This window comes from Palaemon carinicauda, chromosome 28 (assembly GCF_036898095.1).
Source record: "Palaemon carinicauda isolate YSFRI2023 chromosome 28, ASM3689809v2, whole genome shotgun sequence".
NCBI lineage: Eukaryota > Metazoa > Arthropoda > Malacostraca > Decapoda > Palaemonidae > Palaemon > Palaemon carinicauda.
In genome coordinates this window covers 68848247-68864392 of record NC_090752.1, presented here as the reverse complement: position 1 = coordinate 68864392, position 16146 = coordinate 68848247, and the positions used below count along the sequence as shown (strand labels likewise).

The following is a 16146-nucleotide window of genomic DNA, read 5'->3' as shown; positions in this document are numbered from 1 at the left end:
TTTATAGTAAATAGTATATGAGAAAGTTTTTAAATCTATGTCAAATGATGGGAAAACATACTATACAGTACAGTATTATGAAATGGCATTATTTTCTGTCAGTCATTTGAAGACAGTTTCAACAGACATTTTCCTAGTTAGAAACTGGTAAAATTTCAAAATCAAAATTTTTAAAGAAAGGCTGCACAACAATATAACGTACAGTAGATCCTAGAATATTCTTATAAGCTTAGCATAGATAAGATTATTTAGCCATTTTAATGGTGACTTACCAACACTGAAAAATAACCATATCAGTAACCATAATCCATATCAACATCAAGCCAAGAGATTTCTGTTTGTCAGTCACATGCTAAAACCAGAAACATGAACAATTTACATAATTGAAGGTTTATGACAGAGGCCTCCTACACAATATGCAAGAAACTTAATTTCACAGCTGCTGTTCATCATGCAGCTGTATGATCTTGTTTCCTAAATAAATTCTTGTGATCTATGTGTTTAAATAAGGTAGAAGTTAATGGGAAAATTGCTTTTCTATAATATGTTCAAACAAATGTATTACTGTAATATATAGTAGCCTCTACCAGGAACTGGATGCAGCCTCTGCTGTTGAGTACTGTATTGTAATATACAGTACTCTCCACCCTGTACTGCATGCAGCCTCTGCTTGTGAATGTAATACAAAAAAAAAAAAAAAAAAAAATTCCTACATTTGGCAGGAAGAACTAAAAACAATATTTTCTTAAGGCACTTTGGAAGTTTTAACAATAATGACTGCTATATAAAGTTATAAAACTATTCAAAATTTGAACAAGTAAAATATAGAGCATTATAGCATTCCTAAACCTCTCAGAATGATTTTATACTGAGCATCACTAAAACTTAGTAAGTTGATTGGTTGGTTAAGATTTGTTCTACTCAGAGCAGAAAAGGAGACTCTTAAGGATTAGATTACACAGTAGTAAAGCAATTGCCTAAGCAGGTTTACCATATGTTGAGAATTTAGATCATTTTAAATAAGGACAAAATCACCTCCCTTGCTCTAGATCAAACTTCCTTTATTTAATACACACAGGTCACCGCATTAACACCTAAGTATTATCATTTAACCAAAAAAATAGCGATCAATGTAAGCCGTGTATATACAAAGGAGCCATAGCAAATGTATTTGGATTGTACCAACTTAGTTTATAATATCCAAACCATTTAAAGAAATGCATTGTATAATAGTAAACTTGGAGTCTAGACATGATGGACCATACTCTGCTTTGAGCACTGTACTGCCTAACTGTGGCACAAACGGGATATTAAAATGATAAAATTTGTAAGTTACCGAGATATCAATAAAACAATCATGCCCTAAGGGAAACTAAAAAAAATAATGATTACTTAAACAACTATTCTGACCATAATGACTTGAAAATTTGCTGAGAAAAAATCATTTTATTGTATTCATGCCAGTAAACTAGTAGCTTAAGACTCATATAAAATATAATAGAACAGTCATAAGTACATTCTGATGCACCAGTTTAGTTTTTTTACAAGTAAATATATGGTTGGGAAGAAAAATTAATTATTGTATTCATTTCAAGAAAAAGGACAAGCCAAATTTGTTTCCCAAAACACATAAAAAAGATGTAAAAAAAATAGACCAATAATGTACTTAAAATCTCCATATAAAATTTAGAATCCCTCATATCAAAATTTACTAACCCAAGAGTCTAAAGTTTATGTCAGGTCATAAAAATAATAAATTTATAAAGTAATTATCTATTTTTCCTAGCTACACAAATTTGAGTCCTCCAAGTAGGGAATATTGTTTTCAGTGCTACCTGGACAACTGTTGAAATTATTTAAAGATCTTCTTCTTTGTCTGCATCTTTTCCCACTTCTATGTGGGGTCGATGTATCTGGCCAGCGTTCCCCATTTACCCCTGTCCCACACGCCACCACCGGCCAATTCCCTTGATCGAAGGTCACCCCCGACAAAATCCATCCACCCTCGCCCTGGTCTCCCTCTCCCTCCCGCTCCCCACATCTCCACTTCCATCACTCTCCTCCAAATATACTGTTCATCTCCTCCCACGACATGACCACACCACCCCAGCCTACCCTCCCGTGTTGAAATTATTTAATAAGGTAGGTAAATGAAAGATGGTGAACGAAGACGCAGAGCCCTGCCCCCACCTCTCAAAAGCTCTTCACTTATGACCTTTCAGCTCAGGACTGAGAAGGGTGATTGAGGTGGGAAGTTTAAGGACTCAATTTTGTATACAGGTAGCTAGGAAAAATACAAATTATTTTAAAAATTTATTTGTTCTGACCTGTATACAAACTTATCATCCTGTAAGTAGGGAGACTCACCAATTCGTGGGTCAGAAGTCCCCCTAGAACTGAACTGGTTGGTTCTTTATCTTCCCAGGAAATGTCACTTTAAATGGTCCCATAAGGGAGCAAAGGAGATGACTCCAGTAACCTCCTATCTGTCTATCATAGGGATGAACTGACTGATAGAGACTGGCCTGTCCAAGAAGATTGGTACAAGGTTAAAGGAGGGATCTCTTCCCCCCAAAGGGGATAGCAGTCCGCAATATTATACCCGACGTATGATGATCAACGGTTTGGTATATATTTCACCATCCTCACCCTTGTCTAGGGAGGATGAGAGAGAATGGAAAGAAGTGTAGTTTACCAGCATCAATTCAGAACTGGAGAGTATCACTTCAACCACTTTGTCCCCAAGGAGGGCAGAAGAATGAAGAAGACCATGTCATTCTGCCTTCATTCCAGACTTACATCTATACATTACCATAGAAAAGAGACTTACCATCCAACATAGGAGCTGGGCTTGCTATACAACTACTTGAGCAGCCACCGCAAGACCAAGTGTGAAGACACCAAAATTCAAAGCAATGGTAGGGCCTAACGCCTGACTTTGTAAGTTGGGTCTTAGCTAGTACCCCATCTCTCAGCAGTTGAGGCATATGCCTTATGGATCATCTCAACTAGTCCAAAAGAGGCAGTGTTACCCGACACCTCTTTCTTGGTTCTGCTTTGTAAGGAAGAGTCGCTGACACTAAGGTCTGAGGTGTCGAGGCTTCTTTAGTTAGCAATGCAAAGCCCTTTCAGCAAACAAAAGAACCTCCTCTCCATGCCTCCCAACACTCCACATAGAAAGGGGACGGGGAAGGGCTCATACATAGGATCGTGTCAATAAAGGTTTCGAGCTTCAGCCACGTGACCAGGCACCAAAGAAGGGAGCTCATTCCATGTCTCAGCATGGGTAAGTAAGTCAGAGAGACACTGTAACTCACCTGAACTTTTGGTCAATGCTGAGGCAGCAAAGACACCCCTGGAAGTTAGAGCCTTGACTGACAGCCTTCTCAAAAACTCGAGCAGGTACGAGCGAGACCCTGAGCAGGGGACACGTCCCCCTTGGGGATCTGAGGTCCCATAATCAGCACTGTTCAAAGACTGTTTATAGACAACTCTTATAAGGAGATGAGGTCTATTCCTGTTTGTCAAAAGACCATGTTCATCATGGCTAAATGGTAGCCTTTACAACACTGACTGAATGAGGCACAGCTTCTTTTGACGAAGGAAGACGAGGAAATCTGTAATATACTCTAGAGACAATATGATCGGTGAAGAATAGCTTCTACGACATCAATCGCAAAGGGTGGTCCACTTTCCCAAGGAGACTGAGGGCCATAGGAAGTCCTCTTGGCAGCTCAACACAGCAGAACAGGATACCCTTCAGCATGAAGTCATCTGGGAGCCAACAGGGTCATCCAGAGTCCAAGAGTACTTCCGATATGTTAGATTAGCAGACGGAACATGGTTGAGCATAGAAAGGGAATAACTAATCACGTGGTCCATGGGTGTTGGAAGACAACTTCAAAGATGGCCCATGGGTCTGAACAGGGGGAGAAAACATGAGGAGCATCCTGTTTAGCTGTGTCGAAAAGGTGGATCTCCAGAGAACCCAACAAACCAGAAGCATCTCTGTTATGCAGGGATGTAGGGACCATTTACAACCATAACCTAGTAACTGAGTGTGTCTGTTAGTCCATTCCTCTTGCTTGGAATAAATACTCCTGAGAACTCTCCGGAGGTACAATGCAGTCCCGATGTGCATTCACTTCATCAGCTCACAGTGGACACAAAAACGTGCCCCTTTGCTAGACGTAAGTCACTACTCAACGTTCTTGGAATGACTGTAGCACTAAAAAGACTGCCAACCACCCAGGATGTCGATGAGTAGATTAGATGCTTCTTCAATCTATACCCTTGAAATGACCAGGTTGTTCGTGCGCCCCACCCCACTTTTCATGCATCCGAGCACAGTTTCATGTCCAAAGGCAAAGAGTCTAGTAGAACTCCCCTGTGAGGGTTTCCTTATTCAGCCAACAGGTACGATGAAACAAAGTCTTCTATCCCACTTGCACCAGAAGGGGTGGGAATTCCCTGGAGGGTGACCAGTGATTCTTCACACAGCACTGAAGAGATCTCTGGTGGTGGTGACCGCTTGAGGAACAAGCTTTCCCAGTGATTAAAGGTTACCAAGAAGACTCTACAAGTGCCAAGCTGGTAATTCTGTTTTGGACACAATGAACATGCTACCCTGTACCTGCTGATGCGACTGCATGACTGACAGACTTTCGCTGCATTCCCAAGTACTCTAACCTCAGCTTGAGCAAGAGATTTGACTTTTCCTCGATTATCACAATCCCAAATCGTGGCAAAAGAAAAAAAGTCAAAATAGACCCTGTAGTAACTACCCCTCCAAAGAGGCTAGAATCAGCCATCTGTTGAGATACATACGGAGACATATCTCTTGCAAGTAGGCCCAAGCTACTACAAAAGTGAACATCTGAATGAACACCAATGAAGCAGTGCACAGTCCAGAGCATAAGGTCTTGAACTGGTACATAGTATTGTAGAGGGAGAGGGGGAGGAACTTTTGAAAAGACTGATGCACGGATACTTAAAAGTACATGTCATCCATATCCACTATAAGCATGAAGTCTTCCTCTCTAAAGGAACTCAGAACAGACTGCACTGTTTCAATCCTGAACTTTGCTTGAGGCACAAAAACTCATTCTGTGGCAAGAGGCTCAAGCCCCCAGTTGGAAGAGTCGACTCTAGAAGCCCAGAGACAAGTCTCAAACAACTTCAAACACGTTCTTCTCTTACTTCTGTCTGCAAATCCATGGTTCTCGGCAATCTTGAAAGAATGGAAGGGGGCTGAAGAGTGTAGTAAGAATTGAAGGACTCTCACTACCCAAGGCTTAGCGTCAAGTCCCAAAGGCATGACAAGCAACACCCTACTCTCGACAGTAAGAAAGTGGGGGGGTGCATAGGCAACAGCATATCCCTCTTCTTCCCTTCTTCAATTGCCCCAATGCCTAGAAGGAACAGGTTAGATGGCTCAAAAGGGCTGTGCATATACAGGCTCCTGGGAACTTGTGGGCAGTCTTGATCAGGATTCAGGAAAGGCTCAGAGGCCTTCCTTGACAAACCCCTCACTGACAAGTTCCGAAGAGATAGAGATACCTCTGAGCTTACATTTTTTGAGATGGGGAAACCAAGCCATCCCTCCTTAAAAACCCAGTTGACCCACTGGTTGCTTGCTGGTGTCAGGAAGGTCACTGCCTTCCCATCAGACAGCACAAGACTCTTGTACTTCTCCAGAGACCCCACGGTTGATAACTCCATTGGCTTGGCAAAGTACATCACTGGCTGCACCTGACCATAGGTAAAGTCAGGAGACCACTTGGAAGGCAGCCATGATTCACACACAATGGGCTACAACTCAAGAGGTCAAAAAGGCCGTAACCTTTCCTTTGAGCCTCGCCACCAGATCAACCTGAATAGGTACTGACACAACAAGCTTTCAAAGAACCTTTCTACCTCAATAGTGGAGGGGACAAGATCTTGTTTGACTGACTAGCAGCTAGAGAATTATATCTACAGCTCTGATCAACTTAATTCATGGCTAAACTAGCCACGAATGTGCGCATAGACATCCACCAAGAAACATGCTTGGGATTTTCTGCCTCTGTCGGCACTGTTCCAACGAGCAGTGACTTAGGGGTAGACAAATCCCAAGTACTCTCTACCTCAACCAGGGAAGAAGGTATGGCAGGTTGCTCTGGCAATTCAGTTCCCATCAACATAAACCAGTAATGTAATCAGAGACTGAGGAAGATCCAAGAAGCCAACAACAGCGGGGGAAGAATCACTGGCACTGATCACGCCAGACTGAAGCAGTGCTCGTACTTCTTCCCTCTGCGGAGATATGGCCACAGTTCCTGCGATGATAGCCTCAAGAGGTGCTATCCTCTGAACTACCTCTACCAAACTATCATGGGTTGAAAGAGGAGCAGGAGTCCTATGTCCAGGCAGGACGGGAGATGAAGAGTGCCAAAGCTCCTCCATCAACCAGGGGGGAATGTGTGTATGGGGCCGTACACTATTTCCCACCTGGCAACCAGGATAGCCCGGGGAGCCCGATCTATGACCCTGTGACTGGCCCCAGTTCCGTCAATTGGCCCCAGGGGCTGAAACATGGAGTAAGACACCAGTCGCACCTGGCTACTGGGGAGGGACCAGAGCCACAGTGGGGCCATGACATGCAGTCACGCTCTAGCCCCATGCACTGGGCCCAGGTTGGCCAAAACACGGAGCCGTACATACCTGTCCTGCCTAGCTACCAAGGTAGAAGCACCTGAGCCACGGTCCCGGGAGGAGAGGTACGGAGCCGTGACACAGGGTAACGGCCCTGACCCCATGCACTAGGCCCCAGGGTCAGGAGCCACTCAGATGCCAACAATTCCCATAACAGAGGTGGTATCATAAGGAGCCCTTTCTTTATGACTACAGCGGACTAGACTTCTTCAACTTCTTCCTCTACTTCTTAGAAGAAGTGTGTACAGAGTCATAAGTCGAAGAGGACAGTAAGGAAGAGGAGTTAGAGAAAGAAGAACGTGCAAATTTCTTCCTCTTTCCAACCCTCACCTAAGGCTCTGCAAGCAGAGATGTTGAGGTCTGAGTGACCAACGGCACCCCTGTGGGGAACCACAATACTGAGAAAGACTGTCATGGGTAAGGGGTAAAGCCACTTACAAGGGAGCTGGTGTTAGGGGTCCCAGACTCCTATGCACAAGGGTCAGGGTGAAGGCACAGGGGAAGGGGGGAAGCAAGGGGTGACCAGGTCAAGGGAGATGCATGGGGAACCCGCCAACAATGGGGCAACCCGCCCTTTCTGCCCCACCGCCAACTTATGCCGAGGAAGGAGGAACCACTATAGACATCACAGGAGTCACCGACATCAGGGACACACTGACCACGCCCTTCACCACTGGCATCTTGTGACCAAGGGATACCCTGGCACTGGGGAGCCTACAGTACCTGAAAAACCTAAGGAGGGCATGTTAAACTCCTTGTCAGTGGTATGCACAAAGAAAGTCCTCCAACATCCGATAAGGTGGGGCAAACACTTGGAGAACAGTACGTGCAACCAGAATCTGAAAAGTCTGCTGATGTAGCTCCTAGGTCCTGACACAAATTTCCCGTGGACCAAGCCAAGAGCATGAGCGCAAGAGCAGCTGTAACAGATGCACTCCATGAACGAAAGGAAGAAGCTATGGTCTCTTTCTAACCATCAAAGCATATGCCTGTCACTGCATGGGAGCCCACAACCTACATTCGGTACACGGGGATGATTGCTAACAATCATACCCTTAGCAAGAAGTAGAGGGTGAGTGTGAATCTACAGCCAGTTTAACAAAAACAGGATGTAAAATCCACCCTTTCTCACATGTAGAAATCTCTTCCTTCACATCCATAGCAATTTAATGGACAGCATTTCAGTTCTTGAGAGAAAAGGAAAATAATAACTTCGAAGGAGAGCACAACAGTACATCTGTACTCATTGCAGCCGAAAATATAGGAACCTTTTGACAGGTGGGAGGCAAGACTCCTTGCCCTCACTTACCACCTGTCATTTGACTACCTTGTTAAATGATTTCAACTGTCGTCCAGATGGCACTGAAAACATATTCCTTATCTTAAAGGACCAAAGGTTTGAATACGAGTCAGGAAAAAGTTGAATTTACAAGGGCTTACTTATCTACATAAACTGCAGATAAACACACATTAATTGATTTTATTACAAAATATACTTGTATAATAAAGCATGATGAAAAACCAACACATTACTCAGACAAAAAGGACAAAAATTACCAAATTCTTATGAAAAATTTACCAACTTTAGTTATTTGCAAAATAAATACAATCTGAAAATTAATATGATATACTTAAATTTGATAGGCAATCCAAGTTTACCAGCACTAATTTACTATACATTTCACTGTATTAGGGAATAATCTGTAATACAATTAGGTCATATAAAATATTTATACATTTTCAAAAAAGAACCGAGTGCATGTTCTAGATTACAGTACATATTTCCTTATACAATATATATGCAAATATAGTGCTAATTAACCAAAGCAGGTACAATCCAAATACCCCTTGTCAAGCATCAAAAGCGACACACAACTCAAATACATAAATACCAGCTACATCTCCAGTTAAGTTTAGACTTAGAGAGGAGGTGGATGCGCCCTCACTTTCATCTGAAACTAAAGTGAAACACATCCAAATTAAGCATGAAAAAAAAAGAATATTCAAGCATCAAAAACAAGGCTGGTAAGAAGGGAAGAAATAAAAATGTTATCACACAAATAAGCTAAAAAGTCTTGTGTACTGGCTACAAACATGAAACTTCCTATGGCATTCTGCCTTTCATAGTAGTATACAGTATGTAACATTACCAATGAAACCAAAATCTCAAAATTTTAATACTTATATTTTCCTGGATCTACAAACCTGATTATTTATTTAGAATCATCATTTAGTGACACATGGTCATCTCATCAAAGTTTGGTAACAAGGTAATTAACTATCAACAGATAGGCAAATGAGTCACTAGAATGCCAACCCCACCCCTCCCCCCTTTTTCTCCAATCAAAGGGATAAGTGCAAGGTAGTATAATTCTATATCTATCCCTAGGGATATACAAGTAATCATATTTATTCAAAAGATTTAGTCCTTTACAAAAAAAATACTTCATATCACAAAACTGACTGTCACTGTTCCAAACACCAAGAAGCGTGAATTTATAAAACTGCCACATCCTGTATTGTCTGGGCTTCAAGCTAACTGAAGAGAAAGACAAACACCCTCAGAGAAATGAATAATGCCTAGTCATGTGCACAAACAATGGAATGGTGATTCCTCTAACCTTCTCCAAGGCCTGAAATTCAATGAAAGAGACTGATAGAACCCTGTGCCATGTTCTAGTTAAGGTTCAGGGGATCCTGTCAAAAACAGGGAACAAGTTACAAGACCAAAATCATGAAGAGGTGCTAAGTTATGAGGCTCACATGCATCTACCAGACCAAGATGAACAAGGGTTGGACTATCCCCATCTAGGAAGGATGTAAAGGAAGGGAAGTGACCAGACATCTATTGCCTCTCTTCTACAACTTAGTATATCCATGAACCTTAGGCAAGTTTTTATCTTGTCTGAATGAGAAGAGGAAGCTACACTACTAATTTATAAGGCTAAAGAAAATTAGTCATAGGGTCTACAGGTGTCCTTTCTAAGAGGAAGGAGGACACCTGTTAGTCAGACTCCTATCCTTGAAACCCATACCCAAAGTTCCCTCTGAACCAAGACAAGTGCAACTGTGAATTCAAATTCTAAGAAAAGTGTCCCAATTCTTCCCTTTCCAAAGGACTTTTGGTCAACAGAGGTGGTACCAAGCCTGTCTTGACCAACATGTAAGAGAGGATGTAATAGCAACACAGTAACCTGACAGAAACATAAAAGAAGGTACATCAAACACAATTTCATAATTATTCCTTGTCTGTTTCATAAAGAAGGCAAAATGGATGGCACTATATCAAGGACGAGGCGAGTGAATCCCAGTCAAGCCCCATAAAGCAGAATTGAGCTGTTTGTGATGAATGTGAAAGATTGGTAATAATCCTATTGTATTTATAGTAAGCTAATTACATAAATTATAATTACGTTGTTGTTATAAATGAAAAAAACTTGAGTAAAAGAAATTTGCAACAGTATTCAGCTGTTGTACATATCTAATTGAAACCATATCTCCATTATCCTTCCACAGAATACACTTCCAACAGTATACTTTCTTAAGAGTGACACATCTCTTACTGAAGAAGATATATATATGATGGCATCAAATTTGTGGATTGCCAGTTCTTCTTACATAAAGTTTGATTTTGAATATGAATGCAAGTCATGCATTACCAACTGTACCAAAATTTAAAATTGACTACAGAAACACTGCCGAACTTTGGAAAAAGTGGCAACAAGAATGAGACTGTTAAACTGCAGCACTGGAAAGAAACAAAAAGAGTCCTGATATGCAAATGGTTACAGGGTAAGGCGTAAAATGAATCCAAAGTCTGTCCAATTCTTCAGAAATCCAAATAATGAGAAGGAAGGAGAAAGACAGCAACCCTTAATGATCCTCCTTAGTGGTTCCTATAAAGTACCCACTCCTGGTGTTAAAAAGAATATACATGACTCCCTTATCATCATGGATAATTTTTCTCTAGCACTCAATTTCAAAGTATTCCAATAGGACAAGGTTAGTATCATGTATGAATAATCAATTTATGTCTCACTAAAAGCCTTATAAAGAAAGCCGGCTCCTGATACAAAAGAAATACAAAATTAATAAATCTGTTACTTTTGCATACCTGGCATACCAAAAACACATTTCAAAACCAAAGTAAAATTAATATTGTTATACTTTAATGATAAACTTCACACCTGAGCTGAGCTCTATGACCACCAGAATAGCAGGTACATCTTGACTTGATGACAGCTAATAGTCAACTACCTTGTTACCAAGCTTCACTGACATACAAGATGTCTCCAAAGGATTCCTCTAAATAAACATGAGGGTTTGTATTCCACTAAGAACCAATAATAGAAAAAAGCTTGAATAATATGTATGTCAAGAGGTCAAATGATATACAGTGTAATCCAAGATCTAACCCAAAAAGTTGTAATGGCGCTGATACCATTGATCAAAAGACAGTTTTGTTACCCTAGTACACAGTTTGTCAGTTGGAAGAGTTTTTTCACTACAAGAATGATAAGAATTATTCTGATAAAATCAAAGGAAATAAACTGTAAAGACTACATAACACATGGGTTGATACCAATACTTTGTACATCAAACTTTGGGAATTGGTGAGAATATCTGGAGGGGAAGTCATGGAATATACAGAAAAACTAGAAGTTTTGGGTTAGGGTTACAGCAACAGAGAAAATATTATCATAGTGCATATAGTAAAATGTAAAAGTATATAAAACTAAATTTTGATGATAAAATTATAACTGACACTTAACTTTAGGTCACTGTTAATATCTCTGAAGTACTGTATGTATTTTTCAATCTTACCACAAAGAAGGAAATTTTTTCTCCATACCCTATAAGCTCGCCTCCTATAACCATAAAGCCCCTAAATTCTGCACAACTTCATGAGAGAAAAATGCCCTCAGTGGTTCATCATCTCACCTTACTTTTGGAACCCACATTTTTAAATTCAACATAGACCTCTCGGTAAACAAACAAAACATCATGTGGGGAGGAGGGAGGGACACCATGCGACTTAATGGTATAAGATAAAAGATTTTATTTAAAAATTCTGTTTATTTCATGAATCTTACCTGTACAGGGTAACACCATCTTAGAAGAGGGAACCAAAATTAAATCCTTTATCTTTCAAAATTCAACCTGACTTTCAAACATTCCTGTATCTTACTGCATTTATTTTGCTCTCCAAGCGAATGAATAGTCCAATAATAAATGTTTCCTATTCAAAACATCCCCTTACACAAAAAAGGATATCCATAACAACTATCCATCAAATAACCAGACTAAAGAAATTTCATTTGAAAATTATTCCATAAAATTAATGTATTTGTTGTGGATTTAAGCAATACACCTTGAGACCTGATACAATATTCAAATTTTCTCGTACTAGATTGCTAATCTTTATTTTCCTGGCAAAACTGGACAATGTGGGCTTTATCATAGATAATGGTGGACATTGTTATCCGAGCCAGGCCTAAGGTATATGCAAAGTTTACAGCTTTTTTACCCCTGTCATACCTCTTTATCATTTCCAATTTACCTTGCTTTGTTATGACATGCCTCTTAGATTCACAGGCTTTAACTCTTTTGGGAGACATAGCTAAATTTGCAAAGCTTGCAAAGATAAAAAAAGACTTAAACACGAATGTACAACGCCAGAAAAAATTTGTAAACAACTACAGCACATAGGCAGTGGTAGGCCTCCTAGACAAAACAAGCGTGAAAATATTTTTTTTTATCAGTTTATTAGTTTACCCTTTTATTTTTTCTTTAAGAGACATAAAATAACCATTAAGCATATCATACTATTAACAATCATTCATGAAATAATTGTTCGACTTAACAAAGTTACAAAGCAATCAGCACTTTGGTCGGGAAAAGTTACAAGCTAGAACCTGTACTGTATGCTTTCGAGAAGGATCAAAGCAAAGTTGTAAGATGTAGCAATTTCCTTCATAATACAAGGAAATTGTAAATAATTTCTGTTTGTGCTTATACTAATCATATTTTTTTATGACTATATATTTACTAATTTCCTCAATAGAAATTTTTAAATATTTCTTTTTTGTCATTTTTCATCGTAATTATTCGATGTGCAAAGACATAAGATCATGTAAAACAGAGTAACATGGAGTTTATAATTGTATCTAATATTTAAGAATGACCGAAGTTGCTGAACCGACGTAAAGAGGGGTACTACTGTAATAATAAAACTTTAAAAGTATCTACCAACTCATCTGAGCAAGGTTAAAAAAAGTTCTATTGAAACAATACCTCCATGAGACCACTTCCCCTTCACTGTGTACTGTATAAGAAGGGGAAAGTATAGGTCAAAGCTCAGCTAATAGGTTTCATATAATAGATAAACAATTAGGTAAGACACTTAACGTACCTGAATCATCCTAGCACCAAAATAATCATTAAAAAACAAATAAAGTTATATTCTTGCACTTGGAAATGTTTCAAACTATAAGAGAAACACCTAAAAGGGCGACTGCCGTTCTGAAGTGATGGAAAGAGTGTGAGATCCAAGAGGTACGGTGAAGTCCAGAACCACTGAGCACAGGTTTTCTACCATTTAGTTGCGTGTAATGTTCCTGTGGTATGTGGTTTCAGGAAGGGAGGTTATAGGAGATGGAAAGCTAAATCAATTTTTTTATGATAAAATCCAAATTTCAATTCATGCTTCAGAGATATTAGTAATGTGACTTATAGGTAAGCTTCATCAATATAATTAGATCATCATCCTAGGATGATTGAAGAGTTGTAAAAGTCTATCCTATATTTGATGAAATTTGATACCAAGTTTTCAACAGCATGTTTTCATTCTTTGCTGATTCAGTATTATGAAAGTATGCGGTATTAAAAAAGCATTATGAAGACTCCCATCATATCATGGAAGCAATTATAAACATGAGATATTTATAGAAATCCTGCTTTTTAATTACCTTGTCTCTTTCTAGGGTGAAAGAACTACTCTGAACCAAAAATAAAATATACTATACACAGAATTATCATCCCAAACAGTTGAATCAATTAAACCACTAAAATATGATACATTATTTTAAGAGGATAGACTCATGATGTGATAGCCTACAGCTCTATTCTGACTCAAGCCCAAACAAATCGAAATTAAAGAAAAGTAAGGAAGAAGGATGATGCTTAATCATGAAAGAAGAAACAGTCCTGGATGTTTAAGATAGAAAGGTTATAAATTATAGGAAAAATTGTTGGAACAAAAAATTTGTCAAGCAAATTAATGCATAGAAGCATCTTACAAAGATGATTTCAAATTAAATTACTCCATGATTATGCCAAATATTCTTAACTTTCTGAGAAGAAAAAAGGTATAACCACCAATTTTAATCAAGTATGCAAATAAAATTATCCATTAAAACAGTGCTGCAATTTGAGATGAGCAATAAAGTCAAATATAATTCAATTTAACTACAAACCCAGCATTCATATACAAATCACACTTATGGTCTTCATATCAAGAAACACAGCAGTCTTATGTTAAACAGACAGAGAAGTGGTAATCCTTTTTGCATGTATCACTTAGAACCGCATGTATCTATCTGTCATCTGCCTCACTTTTTTACACAGTGTTAATGGCAAAGAACGTTTTCTTAATCTGTTTTGCTCTGAATCTAAGAGCATATGATCTGTTTTTTACCCATCTTTCTACTTCTATAATCCTAAGTTTCAATTTCATCATCATTTTACTCTTTTGTATTAATTTAACAGCTTATTCAGTTAATCATCTACCTCAGCAATTAGTTCCTGCACTAAAGCATATGCTATTGTCGCAATTTCAAGTTTAAAAAGCTACTTGCTTGTAACTTCATAATTTCTTGTTGCAACAGTTCTCGTATACTTTTTAAAACATTTCCATTTTTGTTAATAGGTCATATAGGCTAAATGTAACTTATATCATCAGCATACTGGTAAATACAAATTTTATATAATTTTTATTTTTCCTAACAATACAAACCTGATCATTTAATAGAGTTACTTCTGATTTTGTTTCTTACAGCCAGACAAAAAAAAAGAATCAATAGATTGCGTCATGCTATGCTCCTGGGCAGCCAGTGCGCACGATGGGCTATGCTTGTATCAAGCGTCTAGTCACAACACTCATCTGGTTAAAGGCTTGAGGAGTGGCTGAGGCAGGATCTTTGGTAAATGAATCAGGTTTGTATAGCTAGGAAAAATACAAATTGTATAAAATTTGTAGTTTATTCCTGTGTGGATACAAATTTCCGAGTCATTTAATGGGGAGTCTTTTTTTAGGTGAGAGGAGGTCTCTGTGGTGTAGTAAGTTTGCCCTTTACCCTAAAATATAATTACTCTAATAATAGCAAGAGACCAAAGTTAATTATTTGTGAACAGTGCAGCCAGCTCATACGAGGCAGAGCCTTTTGTTCCAATCCAAACAGCTTTACCAGGGTGAAGTGAAATGAACATCAAGTGACTTGTAACACTATAGTCAATTTTTTTTAGTGAGGCAGATTTGCACCGACTCGCAAGGGTGCCCTTTTAACTCGGAAAAGTTTCCTGCACGCTGATTAGTTGGACAAGATAATTCTAACCAATCAGATAGCAGGAAACTTTTCCAAGCTAAAAGGGCCCCGCTCCGACTCAGTGCAAATGCGTCTCATTAAAAAAATTGAGTATAATATATGCAGTATATCATTATGTATCAGTCAACAAACACAATACTTTCTCACCAGCACTGGGGAGATTTTAAGTGAGGAATTCAAATTCAACCAAGATCGCTATTTTCCTTTATGCTCACAAACAGACAGTAACTGACGCCTGTGATAGAAGTACTTACTTGTCCCATGAGAGCTTAGATTACACTATTTGCTGGGCAGCAATGATGGGTGCTATAGAAAATATGTCTAAGGACCTGTGTCTGCAATCTTTAAGGTGGTTTGTAAAAGTGCTTTGTCTCTACCAGACTCCTACTTTTAGAACTTGAGCTACCAAGTGGTTTTTGCAGAATACCAGGGTTCCAGCAAGCCCACTTACATCATGTGATCGAGAGGGAGGGGGCTTGGTGACGCTTCCCCTGAGGAATTACAGACTCTCATAATGATTTCTCTCAACTAAAAAGAGATGGTATTTCTAGACACCTTCTTTTTGGAAGAGCCAGTGCTTACAAACATATTAGAGATTCTGGGTCTGACATACTGCGTCCTTTTTAGGTATCTATGTACTGCTCTTACAGGACATAGTAACATGTCATCTGGGTCATAAGGGGCAAGATCATGAAAGGGTCAAGATCTGTTATTATCACCAACTGGATTTGGGCTTTTGACCACAAACTCAGGAGCAAAAAACAAAGATAATTCTCTCCACCCTATGGAATGTGACACAAGGTGAGATATACCATGCAGTTCAATCACTCTCTTGGCCGAAGCTAAGGCA

The 16146-nt window shown here is 39.1% G+C and overlaps 1 protein-coding gene across 7 annotated transcripts in view; it reads right to left on the bottom strand.

Annotated features, from left to right (window-relative positions):
* The window catches only part of LOC137621649 (ral GTPase-activating protein subunit beta), a 260222-nt gene that overhangs the window by 163918 nt on the left and 80158 nt on the right, over positions 1-16146 (bottom strand). For 5 of the 7 annotated variants that reach the window (XM_068352115.1, XM_068352116.1, XM_068352117.1 and 2 more), the window contains one exon: positions 8586-8651. The exons of the other annotated variants lie outside the window; for them this stretch is intronic. In XM_068352115.1, the coding sequence (XP_068208216.1) occupies positions 8586-8651 (66 nt within the window). The remainder of the gene's footprint in view (positions 1-8585; positions 8652-16146) is intronic. 7 annotated transcript variants of the gene reach the window in all.